The 19,633-nt window shown below is 46.8% G+C and overlaps 2 protein-coding genes across 3 annotated transcripts; one reads left to right on the forward strand and one right to left on the reverse strand.

The window, feature by feature from the left end:
- The first annotated feature begins 838 nt into the window (after window positions 1-838).
- LOC311117468 (nibrin-like) lies at window positions 839-11,817 on the forward strand. 2 transcript variants are annotated; one of them, XM_084192391.1, is made up of 17 exons: window positions 839-1,028; window positions 1,452-1,573; window positions 1,986-2,113; window positions 2,199-2,358; window positions 2,440-2,543; window positions 4,444-4,561; window positions 6,152-6,342; window positions 6,601-6,701; window positions 6,849-6,987; window positions 7,078-7,289; window positions 7,416-7,593; window positions 7,716-8,406; window positions 8,712-8,801; window positions 9,452-9,595; window positions 9,715-9,828; window positions 10,122-10,171; window positions 11,388-11,817. In XM_084192391.1, exons 1-17 carry the CDS (start codon window positions 998-1,000, stop codon window positions 11,416-11,418), a joined length of 2,604 nt encoding a protein of 867 aa, XP_084048517.1. In that variant the 5' UTR covers window positions 839-997; the 3' UTR covers window positions 11,419-11,817. The 2 variants fall into 2 exon arrangements, with proteins under 2 accessions (XP_084048517.1, XP_084048518.1); XM_084192392.1 differs by having other exon boundaries at window positions 911-1,028; window positions 1,476-1,573.
- Window positions 11,818-14,227: 2,410 nt separating this feature from the next.
- LOC311117469 (oxidative stress-induced growth inhibitor 2-like) lies at window positions 14,228-16,552 on the reverse strand (the record flags this gene model as incomplete). Its single annotated transcript, XM_084192393.1, has 5 exons — window positions 16,471-16,552; window positions 16,199-16,335; window positions 15,899-16,090; window positions 15,578-15,672; window positions 14,228-15,419 (listed from the first exon to the last, which is right to left on the reverse strand). Exons 1-5 carry the CDS (start codon window positions 16,535-16,537, stop codon window positions 14,228-14,230), a joined length of 1,683 nt encoding a protein of 560 aa, XP_084048519.1. The 5' UTR covers window positions 16,538-16,552.
- Between the last annotated feature and the right edge of the window lie 3,081 nt (window positions 16,553-19,633).

Below are 19,633 nucleotides of genomic sequence, written 5' to 3' on the forward strand. Positions count from 1 at the left end.
GAGAGAAGTGGCTTCCTCGCTGCCCTTCTTGACACCAGGCCATCCTCCAAAAGTCTCACTGTGCGTGCAGATGCACTCACACCTGCCTGCTGCCATTCCTGAGCAAGCTCTGCACTGGTGGTGCCCCGATCCCGCAGCTGAATCAACTTTAGGAGACGGTCCTGGCGCTTGCTGGACTTTCTTGGGCGCCCTGAAGCCTTCTTCACAACAATTGAACCTCTCTCCTTGAAGTTCTTGATAATTCGATAAATGGTTGATTTAGGTGCAACCTTACTAGCAGCAATATCCTTGCCTGTGAAGCCCTTTTTGTGCAAAGCAATGATGACAGCACATGTTTCCTTGCAGGTAACCATGGTTAACAGAGGAAGAACAATGATTTCAAGCACCACCCTTCTTTTAAAGCTTCCAGTCTGTTATTCTAACTCAATCAGCTTGACAGAGTGATCTCCAGCCTTGTCCTCGTCAACACTCTCACCTGTGTTAACGATAGAATTACTGACATGATGTCAGCTGGTCCTTTTGTGGCAGGGCTGAAATGCAGTGGAAATGTATTTTTGGGATTAAGTTAATTTTCATGGCAAAGAGGGACTTTGCAATTAATTGCAATTCATCTGATCACTCTTCATAACATTCTGGAGTATATGCAAATTGCCATCATAAAAACTGAGGCAGCAGACTTTGTGAAAATTAATATTTGTGTCATTCTCAAAACGTTTGACCACGACTGTATGTGACAAATTTTATTTTATTTTATTTAATTTTATTTGGATTCAGTGGATGAGTAGCGGCATCATGTCCATGCCAACGGTTGGGACTCTTATTTTGAAAGGAAGTTAATGTGGACTTTCGCGCTGACTTTATACGCAAGTCGGACTCGCGTGGCGCATTATATGTTTTACTATTTGTAAATGTATACATAGCTAGCTAGCTAGTTATTGACAGAGAAGAGCAACACATGTTAGGGGGGTTCGTTCCATAGCTCGTAGTGGCATATAAAATGTGGACACTGAAACCTTTAGAATCCGGAGGTAACTTTTGTTTTGCCCAGCTCTAGCTAGCTAGCTATTTTAGCCATAGCGGATGACCAACCCATCAGCTAACAACATGAGCTAGCTAGCTACATTTGACAGCTCGTTCTAGTTGTTCGCTAGCTATGTTTCTCTGTGTATTTTGGAGTATCAGAATACGCGCTTAGAAGATGAGAATCAAACCTGTTACAGTAGCTATTAAAAATGGTTTGGGTAGCTAGCTATCTAATTAGCTAGTTAGTATTATTCCTATGACACACTTTATCAAAGTTACACCTAACTAGCTAACGTGCAGTCTTACACTGGTCATCTTCTATCTAGGACATACAATATGATGATTAAGCCCTTAATTCATCCTCCAGTTGTTTTGAATAAGAACATGACCTTTCTCACTATTCCATCTCATGACATGTCCTGTCCCAGCTATCACCCACTACCTCCTGCCAGGTAAGGAGTATGTGGTGGGGCGTAAGAACTGTGAGGTCATCCTGCCCAATGACCAGTCCATCAGCCGGGCTCATGCTCACCTTACCGCTACAGACCAGGTGAGCGAGAGAGAGAGAGGGATATTCTGTATTAGGAGTAACTGTATTTTTACTCACACACAAACCCTACACACCCACTTAACCAGAGCACTACCCTACAACTCTAAATACTTAACTGAAAAATATAAAGGCTGAATGTGAGCAGCCCTACATTCTGTCTCTAGTCCATCAAATGCTGTCATATCTCTCTTGCAGTAGAAGGTGCTCTTGCACTGTTCACTGTCTTTACTTGCCTGCATGAATCTCATCTTATAGACAGAGCTGGGTTTTTTTTTTGTCCTAATGCTGTGCATGTGTTATATAAGGAGACACTATCAAAATCCACGTCTTGTATTGTTTGGTTAAGAGAGTTTTTCATAAAGTAGAGGTCTATGTAACCAACAGACTGTGGTTGTGTTGTGTCATGTGCCAGACCCTGACCCTGAAGGACTGCTCTAAGTATGGGACGTTTGTTAACGACGAGCGTCTGTCAGGTGACACCCCTCGCAGCCTAACGGCAGGGGACAGAGTGACATTTGGGGTCTTCCACAGCAAGTTCAGGTGTGCACCCAAATTTACACAATGATAAGTATTCATAAGAATTGTGATGCACACAATAATTTGAAATCTATGTCCCTTTCTCCAGTGTGCAGCAGGTAACGGTGGTGGTGTGTTCGTCCTGTGTGGATAATGAAGGGAAGGTCTCTCTGTCTCAGGCCCTGCAGCCTCTGGGTGGCCGACTGGCCAACACCTGGACACAGGACTGCACTCACCTGGTCATGCCCACTGTTAAAGTCACCATCAAGGTCAGCACATGACCACAAAGTGTGTGTGTGTGTGTGTTTTAATTCATCTGTACATACAGGATGTGCTCTCTCCCCATGCAGACTATCTGTGCGTTGCTGTGCTGTCGGCCCATAGTCAAGCAGGAGTTTTTCACTGAGCTCACCAAAGCCCTGCAACAGAAACAACCACCTCCAAAAGCTGAGAGGTACTAAGAGACACCCGACACACACACGGCTGATGCTCACCTCCACAAACCGCACAATAACAGCTGCCACTTCATCCAGGCCTCATTTTATAGACCTACAGTGCATTGGGAAAGTATTCAGACCCCTCGACTTTTTCCACATTTTGTTACGTTACAGCCTTATTCTAAAATGGATTTAAAACAACAACAAAAAAATATCTACACACAATACCCCATAATGACAAAACAAAATCAGGTTTTTAGATTTTTTTGCAAATGTATCAAATAAATAAATAGTAAATTTACATAAGTATTCAGACCCTTTACTAAGTACTTTGTTGAAGCACCTTTGGCAGCGATTACAGCCTCGAGTCTTCTTGGGTATGACGCTACAAGCTTGGCACACCTGTATTTGGGGAGTTTCTCCCATTTTTCTCTGCAGATCCTCTCAAGCTCTGTCAGGTTGGATGGGGAGCGTCGCTGCACAGCTATTTTCAGGTCGCTCCAGATATGTTAGATTGGGTTCAAGTCCGGGCTCTGGCTGGACCACTCAAGGACATTCAGAGACTTGTCCCGAAGCCACTCCTGCATTGTCTTGGCTGTGTGTTTAGGGTCGTTGTCCTGTTGGAAGGTGAACCTTCGCCCCAGTCAGGTCCTGAGTGCTCTGGAGCAGGTTTTCATCAAGGATCTCGCTGTACTTTGCTCCATTCATCCTACCCTCAATCCTGACTAGTCCCCAGTCCCTGCCGCTGAAAAACATCCCCACAGCATGATGCTGCCGCCACCATTCTTCACCGTAGGGAAGGTGCCAGGTTTCCTCCAGACGTGACACTTGGCATTCAGGCCATAGAGTTCATTCTTGGTTTCATCAGACCAGAGAATCTTGTTTCTCATGGTCTAAGAGTCCTTTAGGTGCCTTTTGGCAAACTCCAAGCGGGCTGTCATGTGCCTTTTACTGAGGAGTGGCTTCAGTCTAGCCACTCTACCATAAAGGCCTTATTGGTGGAGTGCTGCAGAGATGGTTGTCCTTCTGGAAGGTTCTCCCATCTCCACTGAGGAACTCTGGAGCTCTGTCAGAGTGACCATCGGGTTCTTTGTCACCTCCCTGACCAAGGCCCTTCTCCCCCGATTGCTCAGTTTGGCCGGGCGGCCAGCTCTAGGAAGAGTCTTGGTGGTTCCAAACTTCATCTATTTAAGAATGATGGATGCCACTGTGTTCTTGGGGACCTTCAATGCTGCAGACATTGTTTGGTACCCTTCCCAGATCTGTGCCTCGACACAATCCTGTCTCGGAGCTCTACGGACAACTTCCTTCGACCTCATGCCTTGGTTTTTGCTCTGACATGCACAGTCAACTGTGGGACCTTTATAGACAGGTGTGTGCCTTTCGAAATCATGTCCAATCAATTGTATTGACCACAGATGGACTCCAATCAAGTTGTAGAAACATCTCAAGGATGATCAATGGAAACAGGATGCACCTGAGCTCAATTTCGAGTCTCATAGCAATGATTCTGAATACTTATGTAAATAAGGTATTTCTTTTTATAAATGTGTAAAAATGTCTAAAAACCAGTTTTCGCTTTGTCATTGTGGGGTAATGTGTGTAGAGTGATGAGGGAAAAAATATATTTAATCCATTTTAGAATAAGGCTGTAACATAACAAAATGGAGAAAAAGTCAAGGGGTCTGAATGCTTTCCAAATTCTTTGTATATGCCAATGGATTAAATGGATACTGCGAGGTAGACTAGTTAACAATGGCTCGCAAAACTACTTTTAACTTCCTTCATACTGGTCGCAGAGACTTCTAAATGGTATCCATGAGTTAATCTGACTCTAGGCAAGTAGATAAAGATAATTGCCCAAATCTCTCACTATCCCTTTAACCTTATTGAATGACTGTTTGTGGGTGTTAATAGTTTCTTCCCAGAGATAGATGAGCCCAGTCTGAATAAGGATGAGGTGGACCTGACAGAGAGGCCAGAACGTAAAGAACTTTTCACTGACAAGACCTTCCTCTTCCTCAATGCCAAACAGGTACTGGCCTGTCTCTCTCTCTCACTCTCCAAACGTTCTCTATGAATAGCCGTTATACAATCCCACGTTACAGAACAGCCCTCGCCTCACATGGCTGCTTAATGTGAGAGTCTGAATAAATCAATTAAGGGCTTCCATTAGTCTTTATGGCCTGATTATTGCCTCCTGATCAACATTTGACTTGGATAGAGAGCTCTTCTCATCAGCTAGGAGACCAGGTAATGATGATAGGACATTTGTTAGGTGGTTGGTTATGTGTAGTCACTTAGTTGTATTCGGGGAAATAGTTGTTAAAATCTGTGATGTTTTTATTTTCTCTCTCTCTCTCTCTCTTTCTCACTCTCTCCGTCTCTCTGTCTCCGTCTCTGTCTCTGTCGCTCTCTCTTTGTCTCTCTCTCTTTCTGTCTCTATCTATCTCTCTGTCTCTCTCTCTTTCTCACTGTGCCTTTCTCTATCTCTCTCTGTCAATCGCTCTCTCATTCTCTGCCTCATTCTCAATCTCTCTCTCTTTCTCAATCTCAAGCTGCTTTATTGGCATGAAAAACATTGCGTCAATATTGCCAAAGCAACAATGTATACAATATACATTAAGTGTACAAAATGTGCTCTTTCCATGACATAGACTGACCAGGTAAATCCTGGTGAAAGCTATGATCCCTTCATCTACGATTGAAGTGGAATTTACAAGTGACATCAATAAGGGGAGGAGACAGGATAAAGAAGGATTTCTAAGCCTTGAGATAATTGAGACATGGATTGTGTATGTGTGCCATTCAGAGGGTGTTTGGGCAAGACAAAATATTTAAGTGCCTTTGAACGGGGTATCGTAGTAGGTGCCAGGCGCACCGGTTTGAGTGTGTCAAGAACTGCAACGGTGCTGGGTTTTCCATGCTCAACAGTTTCCTGTGTGTATCAAGAATGGTCCAGCGAACTTGACACAACTGTGGGAAGCATTGGAGTCAACATGGGCCAGCATCCCCGTGGAACGCTGTCGACACCTTGTAGAGTCCATGCCCGACGAATTGAAGCTGTACTGAGGGCAAAAGGGGGTGCAACTCAATATTAGGAAGGTGTTTGGTATACTCGGTGTACATTATAATAAAATAATGAATAATAATAATATAAAATGGTAGTAAATAATAGAAATAACAGCAATAAAATGGTAACAGTCAATAGTAGAAATAGAAAAATTGAATTAATAATATGGACAATAAAAGGCTAAACATGGAAAATGAACACGCTACTATTATTACTACTAAAATGAATGCTACCGCCACTATTAACACTAATACTACAACTATCCCTACTTCTACCATTACCACTAGAAGCATTTCTACCTCTGTCTCTACCTACTAAAACTATAACTGTCATCATCACCATTACATCAGTACTACTACCATCATCATTACAACTACTACTACTATCACCACCATCATTAAACTACTATCATTACCCCTACTACCCGTACTACTACTATTTCGAATAATAATCACGACAATAATATCAATAACTCTCTCTCTCTCTCTGCCTCTTTCTCTATCTCTCTATCACACACTCATACACACTCACTTGTTCGTTCCTTCTCTCCAGCAAAAGCGTCTGAGTTTGGCAGTGAATTGCGGAGGTGGGAGGAGCCAGCTCCTGGAGGAGGGGTCTGTCCCTGTGTCACTCCTGGAGTCGCCATTGAGCTGTGTGATCAGCATGGCAACGGGAAACTCCCAAGCACTAGTGCCCCCCTCCACTAAGAAGTGGGCAGACTCTGTGGGGAGGATTCTACAGAGGTACACACGCTGCAGTATCATAAAGACAGAGTGCAGTTTGAGTGTGTTCGATACCTAAAAAGGGAGAGAATTGTGGGGGGTTGAATGACACAAACAATTGAGACATTCCTGAAGCTTTTGAGACTTGAGGCTTTTCCTATGTAAATTCACTGTTGAAGGACTGCTGTTAGGGGGTTACGCTTCTTCTCTGCAGCTCTGAAACTAGACTAACTGATTGGGTCAGCACAGTCTATATTTACTATCTCTCACGCTCTCCAGGAAAGGTCTTCGGTTCATCACAGAGTCTGAGATCGGATTGGCTGCCATCTATGTCAGCTGTGACAAGTACTGTAATCCCTCCAATCAGATGGCTGACTCAGGTGGGTGGGGCTCTCAGGGTGGGTGGGGCTCTCATACGGTGAATCATAGTCTGTTTAATTTGAGTTCCTGATTTTATAATGATATGGACTTATGGAGTGGAGTCAACACTATTGTATTGTTGTTCATGTGTTTTTTCCCCTGGTCAGAATCCATGAGAATGAAACCCACCATCCCCGGTGCCACACTATCCCAGAATGCACCAGTGGATGAGACGGTGCTGCCAGCGGCGTCTCAGAACATCACAGCCTATGCTGTAAACACCGAGCCCTCACAGGGCATCAGTGGGTAAGACACACGCACACACAACCTGAGCTCCAAACAACCAGTTCTACTTGAGTGTGTCAGGCTGATCTGTGCTGTCTTATCCCCGGGTAGGGTGGATGTGGCTGGGGTGAGTGCAGTTGGAGAGACCCCTGAGAGGGACCAGAGCCGGACAACCTCTCGTCTTGACCGACCCAAACGCTCCTCAGGCAGAGAGCTGGCCGGGACCTGCACAGTGGCAGAGACTATGATGTCATCATTCAGCGCCTCAGACAGCGCTGGTGGTGGCGGCTCAGACAGAAAAAAAGGAGAGCTACAACACCCAGGTAGAATGGTTTCTAATGACTTAGGCAGAGTGGGTGGGTGTCAGTTACAGTAGTAAAGTTCTGGCATGGGCCATATAAACTGAATACATGTGTCTGCTAAATGACATTGTATTATCATGATATTAGGTGGAGGGAAAGGTGATGCTATCACCAGATTCCTAGCCACTGCCCCTCGGACCATCGGGGGAGTGCAGACGATATCCCAACAAAAGCGCTCCTCCCAGAAACAACAGGTCTCGCAGAAAGGTTCCCCCCAGAAACAGTCTGCCCTCACAAGTTTCTTCCAGCCTGTCGGCAAGAAAAGGCAAGTGCAGTTCTCTGGAGATATCCATACAATTCCACACAGAGGCTTATCAATCTTGAGTTAATGGTGATATTATATACAGACACCAATGTTTTCTCTCTCTCTCTCTCTCTCTCTCTCAGACCTCGGGAAGGAGAGGAGTCCTCTACTGTCCAATCAGAGGCCAAGCTCTCCAGGAGGGAAGAGGAGGAGGAGGAGAAGAGGAAGAGGACAGTACCACAGCACACGGAGACCTCCAACACCACACACACACGTGCTCCCTCAAACACCACCACACACACTCCTTCTGCCATGACACACACACGGGCTACCACACACACCCCCACAGGCAGGTCCCAGGGCCAACAGAGCTCAGGAGCAGGTCAGACTGAGGCTCTGTCAGGGGGGGTCTCCCACCCTGCCCAGCAGGGGCTCCAATCCAGGAAGAGGAAAGAGATGGAGGAGGAGACGAAAGGGGGTGGGGCTTCAGAGATAGAGATGGACGAACTGGAGTCCATCATGTCTGAGGACATGGACGAATCAGATGAGCCCATGTCAGCCAGTCAAGGCCAGCGGTCGAAGCTGACGGAACAGAGTTCAACCAATCAAGGCCAGAGGTCTCAACTGACAGACAAGAGCTCAATCAATAGAAAACAGCTCCTAAAGACAGTGGAACTTACCTCTGCCAATAAGAAACAGCGGGTTGATCCAGTGGAACCAATCACAGCCTATCATAGGTCAAGCTTGGATTCAGAAGAGGGCTCGTCAGCCAATACAAGACAGCGAGCGGAGCCTGTAGCTGAGGTCAAAGAGGAAGAGGTGTCTTTCATTGAGGTGAAAGGAGCTGTCACTGTGTGTGTGTGTGTTATCATAACGTACAGAATAAATTGATGTGTTTCTATCAGGGCTGGGGTCAATTCCAATTGAAGCCACTCAATTCAGGAAGTGATTTTAAATTAAAATGTAAGAATGGATAGCTTCTACTTCTCAGTTTCTCAGTTTCATTGAAAATATATGCCATTTTTTAAATCGCTGAATTGGAATTTCAGTTTACTTTCTGAATTGACTGGCTTCCCCAGCCCTGGTTTCTATTATGTGACTATTATTATCAACTATCCTTCATCTTCTGTCCCCCCAAGGCAAAACCAGTTAGTGGTGTGGCTCCTGGTCATCTGGAAAAGCCGGAGACTGATACCAAACCCTCCAAACCTGCCAAACAGAACGCCTCAGTAAGTCCTGTCTGTATCTGTCTGGAGTAGGGGCCAGTGGAGAAGAGTTAGTTCTGTCAGTAACTGGTCTGGAGTAGGGGCCAGTGGAGAAGAGTTAGTTCTGTCAGTAACTGGTCTGGAGTAGGGGCCAGTGGAGAAGAGTTAGGTCTGTCAGTAACTGGTCTGGAGTAGGGGCCAGTGGAGAAGAGTTAGGTCTGTCAGTAACTGGTCTGGAGTAGGGGCCAGTGGAGAAGAGTTAGGTCTGTCAGTAACTGGTCTGGAGTAGGGGCCAGTGGAGAAGAGTTAGGTCTGTCAGTAACTGGTCTGGAGTAGGGGCCAGTGGAGAAGAGTTAGGTCTGTCAGTAACTGGTCTGGAGTAGGGGCCAGTGGAGAAGAGTTAGGTCTGTCAGTAACTGGTCTGGAGTAGGGGCCAGTGGAGAAGAGTTAGGTCTGTCAGTAACTGGTCTGGAGTAGGGGCCAGTGGAGAAGAGTTAGGTATGTCAGTAACTGGTCTGGAGTAGGGGCCAGTGGAGAAGAGTTAGGTCTGTCAGTAACTGGTCTGGAGTAGGGGCCAGTGGAGAAGAGTTAGGTCTGTCAGTAACTGGTCTGGAGTAGGGGCCAGTGGAGAAGAGTTAGGTCTGTCAGTAACTGGTCTGTGTGTTGTGATGTAGGGTTCAGGGGGTGAGAATCTCCCCAGTAGACTTCTAGTGGTGGAGTTCAAATCCCTCACCGTGGCAACACTGGCCAGACCTAAACCACGCCCCACGGAGACGCACAGCAACGTCAACATGAAGGACTTCAAACGCTTCCGCAAGGTAGACCCCAGAATCCACCTCACCACAACACAGGGTCATGGGACTCTGTTAGCTTAGTGTCTCTGTTTCTGTGTGTGTGTCTATGTGTGTGTAGTAATTCATGTGGATGTGTGTTTCAGGTCCCAGTGCCCGGTGCCCAGGGTTTGCCCAACATCATCGGAGGGTCAGACCTGTTGGCCCACAACCGGGGCAAGAACTCTGAGCTGGAGGAGTGGCTGAGAGACGCAGCAGAGGTACACAGTTCTACTTCAGCTGCTTTTTACTACAATACTTACTGTCTGTTTAGCAACCCCTGAGACACACAAACACTCCTAGAAGATAAGTACATGGTATTTACCATGAAATGGTGTAGTAACAGGGGGTGAAGGGGCTGAGGCTGGGAAGAGAGGAGATGGAGGGGCTGAGGCTGGGTAGAGAGATGGAGGGGTTGAGGCTGGGTACAGAGGAGATGGAGGGGCTGAGGCTGGGTAGAGAGGAGATGGAGGTTTGTGGGTCTGTGAGTCAAAGCCCTGTCTGTGTGTTTCAGGATGAGCGTCAGAGCAAGAAAGAGGAGACTTTGGGAGATGACCTCTTCAGGTACGAGTCAAGGCTTGTTGGGCTGCAAACATCAAAACAACCCAAATCAATGGGGGTCACATTATTTCAGGTGGAGGGCACCACAGCCTACAGTACATGAGGTTTGGAGCCAGGCTGGGAATGGGGTTAAGGGAATTATGGGAATGAATGTGGAGTGATGTTGATTATGTTGCCCCCTCCAGCCCCCAAGGTAGAAAAAGTCAGCCGCTCCATCTGCAGCGGAGCAGAAGGGTTGGAGCACCCAGCTTACACAAACATCACATTCCCAGGGGGCATTGCTCCGTGTTCAAGGACGTCACTACCAGACACAAGACAACAGAGCCATACAGGCTGACGCACACAGGATGAATGGGACTAAAGGCTCTCTGCTGAGCTCTTCATTACTCCACACTCATTCATTCATCTATTCATTCCCCTAACCCCAATTTAAAAACACAAAACAACATTGACCGCACAGCAACATAGCCTTGGTTGTAGCTGTAATCCAACCAACATGGCTGATCTCAGGTTTTGATTCTGATTCACATACATTAGAGCTGTATTATCCCTCAAGGTTAAATGAGCTGGTCCCCTGCATACATACAATACACATCAACACCATTTTTGGATTCGCCTGTCAAATAGTCATCTGAAAAGGAACGTTTAGACCAAGACGCACAGAACCGAGAGATAAACATTCCTGATGTGAGTGGGTGGATCTTAGTTTTGGCTTGTCACTGACCAATCAGTGCCCAGTGGTTCCTGTGTCACAGCTGGTTGTCTGGGTTATGCTGGTGATGTATGTGCATGTTAAGGCTGCTACATTTTCCCTTGGTAAGCAGAAAAGGGGTGTGTTTGTGTGTGCACGCCTGGAGCGAGCCTGTGCTGTTTGATCATTGAGTCATGATGCCCACTCAGTCATGCATGGCCAGAGGACAGCCCCGGGTACTAAGAAAACAAGCTGCGGTTTTATGTTTTTGGGTCCGGCCCGAACCCGTCTCCCAGACTTAGTTTATTGGGAGGATGTTTGGTTTGAGCTCTTCAAACACGGCCAGAAGTTTACAGCGCTGGCTTAATTTGGGCTATTTTTAATATTTGTCCAAAATGCATCCAGGATTGATCTAGCAGGAATGTTAAAAGCCTGAGTGTCTAGGTGGATGTCTGGCTGGCCACTGCCCCGACTTAACCCGTGTGTGTGTGTGTGTGTGTGTGTGTGTGTGTGTGTGTGTGTGTGTAGATACAACCCCAAACCCACCAAGAAAAGATGAGAGCACCTGGATGCAACATGTGAAGCCCTGCAGACGAATGGAATCTTAAGACACAGGAAGGGATGTCAACACCCCATGGAATGTTTTGCGCTTCTAGAATTGTTAGTTTGATAGAACTGCCATCTCCGCTCCACTAATAATGTTAATGAATGGATCTTTTAGTTAACTCTTCATCATTGTACTCAAAATGACCAGAGGGGCCTTTCAATGACAAATGTTTAAACAGTTTTTGTCAGTGATAGATGTGGGCATAAATGTCTAACTTTCTATGTACTGTACACTAATTATATACCTTGATTTAGTCACTGATGGCGAGCAATGTAAACAAATAAATAGGTTTTACGTTTCAATATATATTTTTTAGATGTTTATTTGTCCATAATAAAAAATACAGTATACAAAACATATGAAAAACTAATTTGAGTTGTACAAGAGAGGAGTCCAACTCTACCATGCACAAAGCAGCTTGTCTGTCTGCTGTGAACAGGAGAAGACCATGGAATACATGTAAGACAGTAGTAGAAAACCACTGGTTAGACCCCAGGGGTTGGGGAACCTGATGTTTCCTTTTCTTATGAATCAACCCCTAGCTAACCCTTCTCACCAAGGCACCTGCTGTGTAGGACATGTAGGCCTAATTAGCCATAGGCTGATGGCCTATCTGAGGGCAATGTTGAGTGACTACCACCACCTTGATTACACCTATCCAATGATTCATCTTTTCAGATCTGGATGGAGTGCCTAGGGGCTGGTTGCTAGGGGTTGGTTTGGAATACAGCATATTCCCCAGGAACTGTCCATACGTTTTCAGGTATTTGCCACGACAGAGACACATGAGGCATATGATGGCTGTGTGAAAGTGACATCGTATGAGAAATGTCACAAAGAATACTATACGGACCTGGATTCAGAGCAACAGGCATAATATTTACTCCATAATGGCAACCATGAAATGTGCGTTTAACATAGTCATTATGACTTCAATAGGCGATAGTCAACTCCTGATAAATGCAAGGGACTAGCAGTTTTTGTATTCAGACTGGTGGACGGCAATGAATGCACCTACAGTTTGCGCTTATCCAATGTGCACTTATCAGGAGTCGTCGACTGTAGAATAATTTTATAGACCCTTTTCTGTGTTTGCAAACATTGTCGCACGAGGGCGATGCGCGCAAGTTGGTGGCAGAACACGACGGGGGAGTTCTTATAGAACGCCAGCAAAAAAAGCCTCTCCATGTTACTTATGAGTGCATTTCACACTACTTTGGGATTATACGGCTCGTATGAATGTCCTGCTTAATATGTTTGTCTCATCGCAAATCAACTGCAAAAAAACACTTCAACCAGTATAATGGCTCTTTGGCTAGCTTTTGCTACAGTCTATGTCAATGAGCGTTAGCGTTCTAGCTAACAACTGCTGCATTCAAAATAGTTATTTTGCAAAGATCACAACCAAATATAATCTTAGCGACTGTTCAAGCATGAATCAAAACATCATGGTAAGCGTATGAGAACTTAAAAAGTTATTTTGTTAGGAGTAATAAAAACGTAAATCTAGACTATGTTGAATGGGCGCAGATGGCGATGTCTTTCTTACTGCAGCCAAGAGTCGCGCTCATCTGTGCGTCTAAAGAAGTATTTGGCTTTTTGTTATGGTCTAACATCAATAGAGAACACGTATGCCCGGTTCGTTGAAATCAGGCTCACATGTACAGTAAATTAGCAATGAGTTATCTGATCCAGAATACATTCAGGTGTGTGAGTGGAAGGGTTTGCATAGGAAAAGCAATAAGAGGAGCGCTCCAACCATTGTGAGTTAGTTCTAATTCGTCTGATTAGAATGGTGATGGGTTTTTGATTCATCTGTTATTCATCCGTTACTTCAACGTTCCCATTACATCCTGGTCTGCCAGATACTGCTTGGGGTATGTAGCTTGGCACTGATGAGAAACTCAGGATTGAGATGACGTCAGAAACACTATAGCAGCTATGGGCCTATCTCTACAAGGTTCCATTTCCTTGAAGCTTTAAAAGGGAGTTGTAGTGGTTCACAGTTCATTGCATGGTGAAGGCCATCAGAGAGATAGTAGAACAATTGTTTGAAGTAGACCGATGATGAGAAATCAGAAAATGTTCTTGCATGAAAGACAAGGTGAGCAAATAACAAAATCGTAAGAAATTATGGTCCAGGAGAAGTTACAAAATGTCACATGACTTTTTAAAAAACCTTGTCACACTGCAGATTGGACTTCTGGATAGAGGACACCAAACCCTGTCTGACAGCTTCCCAGTAGAAACCAGAACAGTGTAGTAACGGGTGGTGGGCTGAACCTAGTCATGTACTGGAACTCTAGCCTGCCTCCACTTCCATTGTTTTGAGTTCTCTCAGAAGTGGTAAGAAAGCATCAGAGTTCAAATAGGTATGTCCACTGCATACACAATGAAAAGATAAAAAAGCGTACTGTTTGGCTTTGCCCTTTTAACTCAGCACTCTGTTGGTAATAGTAGCTTAGTTGAAACGGTTGTTAAAAAGCAAACAAAACACTCGTAAAAGTGCCATATTTTGACAATCTTGTACATGTCTTATGACGACAAACAAAACCTGGTTATAAAGTGTGAAAATGCAAACAATCATAGGTAGAACATTTTCAAGCATCATAACAGGGTTATTTTACCTGCCATAAGCACTGTACCATGTCATGTCACTCCTCCTTAATTCCTCTCTCCCCCTCCTCCTCATTCCTCCTCTCCCCCCTTTCCCTTCCAACTCCTTCACCCCCTCCTTCTTTCCTCTCCATCCACACTTCACCTAGATAAACTCCCCTCCTCCTCCTCCTCCTCCCCCGTCTGTGATCAGCTTGCCTTTCTTCTTCAGTCTCTTGAGCAGGCAGGAGGCAATGCCTAGAGCACCGCCCTTTAGGAAGCGAACAAAGTTGTCTCCCACCAGCGGGCCCATGGCAAACAGTCCTGGGTCCTTGGTGCACTCGAAGGTGTAGGGGTGCACGTCCATGGGGTTCTGCTTGCAGGAGATGGGCTTGGTGGGGTCCAGTCCCAGGTACTGGCCCTGGCCCTTGAGGAAGAACAGGTTGGGGTGGGTGCCGATCAGCACCAGGGCCATGGAGATCTTAAAGGCCTTGAGGGAGTTGCTCCCCTGCAGGACACACTTCATGTCTGGCTGGAAGGACACCACGCAGTGCTCTGGGAAGCTGGTGTAGTCAGGGAACAGAACAGGACCACCACCGGCGGTCATGTTACTTGTGGGAGGTTGGGGCTTGGAGCACATCTTGGAGCAGACTGAGGCGGCCATGCTGGGAAGGCCATTGTTGGTGGAGGTGGCAGCCATGTTTGGTGTTGCGTGTGTCTGGGAGTGCATCATGTGGTAGACCTTGTGGTATTCCGGGTAGAGAGTCTTGGGTAGCTGTTTAAAGATGAGGCCTGGGTCGTCTACGTGTTTGCGGAAGGCATGCAGCACAGAAATGTTGTTGTTACAAGCACACAAAACCGCATCCGCCGCGCTTAACCCCGCCCCCACGATCAGCACAGGGTCAGAGTTCGGCCCAAGCTTCTTCCGGCTCACAGCCAATCCCAGGGCAGAGATGCTGTGGAACACAAAGGGAAGCTCCTCCCCCTCCACACCCAGCCGAGCTGGCGAATCAGACGCGCCCGTGGCCAGAACTACATTCTCCGAAAACAGGCAGAAAGGAACATGGGTGTCGCCCTGCACCTGCTGGTACCCCCTCACCTCCCACAGGCCCCCACCTCCCCCTTCGTCTACACCCTCACCCTCCCTCCCCTCGTACACCCCCTTTCCCCCCTCCCCCAAACCCCCTTCCCCTCCATGACCATTCTCTAGACCCTCCCCCTCGTGACCACGGAGAAGTTTCTGCACAGAGGTCACGTAGGTGTTGTCAACAAAGTTCTTCTTCAGGCCCATCAGCTTGACGTAGTTACGGTAGTAAGACGAGATCTCCTCTGGAGTGGCTCGGTCGTTGGTCACTCCCCTGGAGAGAGAGAAGAGAGAGGAAGAGCACTCGTTGTCAAACAAAATATCCTTTAGTAAACTCTGTTACAGTATTAAGGACATTTAAGCTGTCGCATTGTTTTCAATCTATTTCACTTCATTGCAGCCTCTCATATCTCCCTCCCTCTCTGTCAGTACCTGCGTTTCCCATTGTTAGTCAGGTCTCGGTAGTTGATCCCTGGCAGTTCCATCCAGATGCCCAGGCTGATGGTCAGCATGGAGCCCTCCATCACCTAGAAGAGAGAGATTAAAAGAGAGAGGATTGGAGGTGAGGATTTAAAGAATGGAGTTTAGGTTTAGCATTAGAACAAAGGGATGAGGAGATTTTGGGGTTGATGTTTAGGGGTGAAGTCTTGCCAGGTTTCCCAGGCATAGCTCTGCCCAGCACCATGGGTGAGGGTGAGGTGTAGGGGTAAATGAATGGGAAAGGAGGGTATAAGCGGTTTAGGGATAACTCACGTGCCAGGCTCCTCCAGGCGTAGCCCTGCCCAGCACCAGGTGAGGGACGTGCTGCTGCTTGTCTCGTCTCCACTGTAGCACAGGGGGAAACTCGTAGCCAAAGTCAGCATTGGGGTGCAGCAGGGTGTCAAACAGCACCGCTACAGGGTTTCCTGACCGCCCCTCCAGACCCTCACTCAGATACTCCAGATCCTGCACAGAGAGAACAGACTTTATCATGTTTCAATGTTTATGTGTTCGTCAACTGTGATCTGTGTGTGCGTGCTGTACGTGTGTTTAATGCAATGTTTTGATGTTTACCTGTTCGGTGATGGGCAGGTGTCTGGTCTCCTGTAGCTTCCTGTACAGAACAGGGTTTGGGTGAACAGCTGAAGGGTCCAGGTAGGGCTTGTAGCCACTCAGCAGGTAGGACAGGCAGATACCTGATGGCCCGTTACCTAAACAGACACAGAGGAGAGAATCAAATGTTTACGATGTCAGAGGTTACCTGTGAATGATGACAGCGGGCGAGGTGGGGTGGCGAAGGGGTGCTAGCCTCTCGGGGCAGAGTTAGAGGTCAGAGCTAAACATACCTATGATGACCACAGGCAGCGTGGGGGGATGCTCTCGGGGAACAGTGGTCTCTTCCAGAAGAGGCATGGCTGTAGCCAGGGCCAGCACACTGAGAGAGAGAGAGAGAGAGAGAGAGAGAGAGAGAGAGAGAGAGAGAGAGAGAGAGAGAGAATACTCGTAAACAAAGTGAAGATGGTTGCAGACAGTCTTTCATTCTCTCACCGGTTAAGTGAGTGGGGTACAGTAGAGTGTGGGACTGCCAAATCATACAGAGAGTGTTTGCTTGGCCAACAGTAGAGCTGTCGTCCGTTAGAGTTAGAGCCTTTTAGCTGAGAGAGAGGGTTGTGGTCTGTTAAATTACTGTAGTTGTCACTTCTCAGTCTGCTTCTCAGTCTGGTGTGACAGGTTCAAACCGGACTGGATCGGCCATCGACGGTTGTTGTTTTATGTGAGCGGAGATCCCATCCCTCGGTCTGTCTCTATCGGCACTCAGCTGACTCCAGCACACACACAGGGAATAAAACAACTATTCATCCTGCTATTGTGTCCATCTCTGTCTCTCTCGGTCTCTCTCTCTGTTTCTTTCTCTGTCTCGCTCTCTCTCTCCCTGTTTCTCTCTGTGTCTCTCTCTCTGTACACACACACACACAGTCATGACCCCCCTCATATACAGTGGGGAAAAAAAGTATTTAGTCAGCCACCAATTGTGCAAGTTCTCCCACTTAAAAAGATGAGAGAGGCCTGTAATTTTCATCATAGGTACACGTCAACTATGACAGACAAGTTGAGGAAACAAAATTCAGAAAATCACATTGTAGGATTTTTAATGAATTTATTTGCAAATTATGGTGGAAAATAAGTATTTGGTCACCTACAAACAAGCAAGATTTCTGTCTCTCACAGACCTGTAACTTCTTCTTTAAGAGGCTCCTCTGTCCTCCACTCGTTACCTGTATTAATGGCACCTGTTTGAACTTGTTATCAGTATAAAAGACACCTGTCCACAACCTCAAACAGTCACACTCCAAACTCCACTATGGCCAAGACCAAAGAGCTGTCAAAGGACACCAGAAACAAAATTGTAGACCTGCACCAGGCTGGGAAGACTGAATCTGCAATAGGTAAGCAGCTTGGTTTGAAGAAATCAACTGTGGTAGCAATTATTAGGATATGGAAGACATACAAGACCACTGATAATCTCCCTCGATCTGGGGCTCCACGCAAGATCTCACCCCGTGGGGTCAAAATGATCACAAGAACGGTGAGCAAAAATCCCAGAACCACACGGGGGGACCTAGTGAATGACCTGCAGAGAGCTGGGACCAAAGTAACAAAACCTACCATCAGTAACACACTACGCCGCCAGGGACTCAAATCCTGCAGTGCCAGACGTGTCCCCCTGCTTAAGCCAGTACATGTCCAGGCCCGTCTGAAGTTTGCTAGAGTGCATTTGGATGATCCAGAAGAGGATTGGGAGAATGTCATATGATCAGATGAAACCAAAATAGAACTTTTTGGTAAAAACTCAACTCGTTGTGTTTGGAGGACAAAGAATGCTGAGTTGCATCCAAAGAACACCATACCTACTGTGAAGCATTGGGGTGGAAACATCATGCTTTGGGGCTGTTTTTCTGCAAAGGGACCAGGACGACTGATCCGTGTAAAGGAAAGAATGAATGGGGCCATGTATAGTGAGATTTTGAGTGAAAACCTCCTTCCATCAGCAAGGGCATTGAAGATGAAACGTGGCTGGGTCTTTCAGCATGACAATGATCCCAAACACACCGCCTGGGCAACGAAGGAGTGGCTTCGTAAGAAGCATTTCAAGGTCCTGGAGTGGCCTAGCCAGTCTCCAGATCTCAACCCCATAGAAAATCTTTGGAGGGAGTTGAAAGTCTGTGTTGCCCAGCGACAGCCCCAAAACATCACTGCTCTAGAGGAGATCTGCATGGAGGAATGGGCCAAAATACCAGCAACAGTGTGTGAAAACCTTGTGAAGACTTACAGAAAACGTTTGACCTGTGTCATTGCCAACAAAGGGTATTTAACAAAGTCTTCAGAAACTTTTGTTATTGACCAAATACTTATTTTCCACCATAATTTGCAAATAAATTCATTAAAAATCCTACAATGTGATTTTCTGAATTTTCTTTTCTCATTTTGTCTGTCATAGTTGACGTGTACCTATGATGAAAATTACAGGTCTCTCTCATCTTTTTAAGTGGGAGAACTTGCACAATTGGTGGCTGACTAAATACTTTTTTCCCCACTGTACACACACACACCCAATCAGGACCACAACACCCCACCCACCCCGCCGCGCCCCCTGCATCGTACACACAGGCCGTGGCTAGACGAACCTCCGCTTCCCAAACAAAAGACAGTACGCATCAAATCTATGGAGGCTCAGGTCTCTTGTGCCACGGTGCCATTGTGTGTGTTTGTATGTTATGTGGCGGTGCCATTGTGTGCCCGGCGGGGTGTAAATCCCCCCGATCACTCCCAGCAGGCTCTAATCCTGCCAGGCCTGTTTATATATTTGCCGCCCTTTTCACTGGCCGGCGCGGTGGGAATGTAGACCTGGCATGCTGACAGACTAGACAAGAGGGGCGCGCCTTTCTACCCCCACCCCCGTACACACCCACCCAAACACCTCCCCTCTAACCCTGCATCATGCACACACCTCCTCCCTGCTTCCCACCACCTGCCACAGGTCATCCACACCGTCTCCCTTCCCACCTCCCCTCTGACATGCACCCACCTCCACTCCCACATGCACCCACCTCCCCTCTGACAAACACGCACTCCCCCGCATCGCCCCCTTTCCACCTCCCATTCCCCTGCCCAGCCCTGGGTGAGACAGTGCAGCATGCTGTTTTTCACCCAGTGCTGGGGTGTTACCCTTTTCAGTAAAAGTGGCAGGATTCCATACACTGGCCGTGCTCTGTTTGGGCGGGAGTACCAGAGAGAGCGATGGAGGGAGCGGGCAGTGGGTAATGTACAGCCGTGCCCCCTATTTGGCAGGCTAAATCTGGCATTTCCACACCACTGACCAATTTAACACTCACCCACATTCAGCCAGCTTACTCGCATGGAGAAGGGGGGATAGAATATGTACTCAAAACTATGAGAACTTGTAGAAACTTCTAGAACTTCTACCTGGCCGCCAGAGGAGCATCTCAA

Source organism: Coregonus lavaretus (assembly GCF_964263955.1).
Source record: "Coregonus lavaretus genome assembly, contig: HAP1_SCAFFOLD_643, whole genome shotgun sequence".
Classification (NCBI taxonomy): domain Eukaryota; kingdom Metazoa; phylum Chordata; class Actinopteri; order Salmoniformes; family Salmonidae; genus Coregonus; species Coregonus lavaretus.

Bases quoted from the DNA above. Each gene is read 5' to 3' on its own strand.
- LOC311117468 (XM_084192391.1), top strand. From the start codon at position 998: ATGTGGACACTGAAACCTTTAGAATCCGGAG. The intron at 6,343-6,600 runs GTACACACGCTG...CACGCTCTCCAG, and splicing joins GTGGGGAGGATTCTACAGAG to GAAAGGTCTTCGGTTCATCA. The intron at 7,290-7,415 runs GTAGAATGGTTT...TCATGATATTAG, and splicing joins AGGAGAGCTACAACACCCAG to GTGGAGGGAAAGGTGATGCT.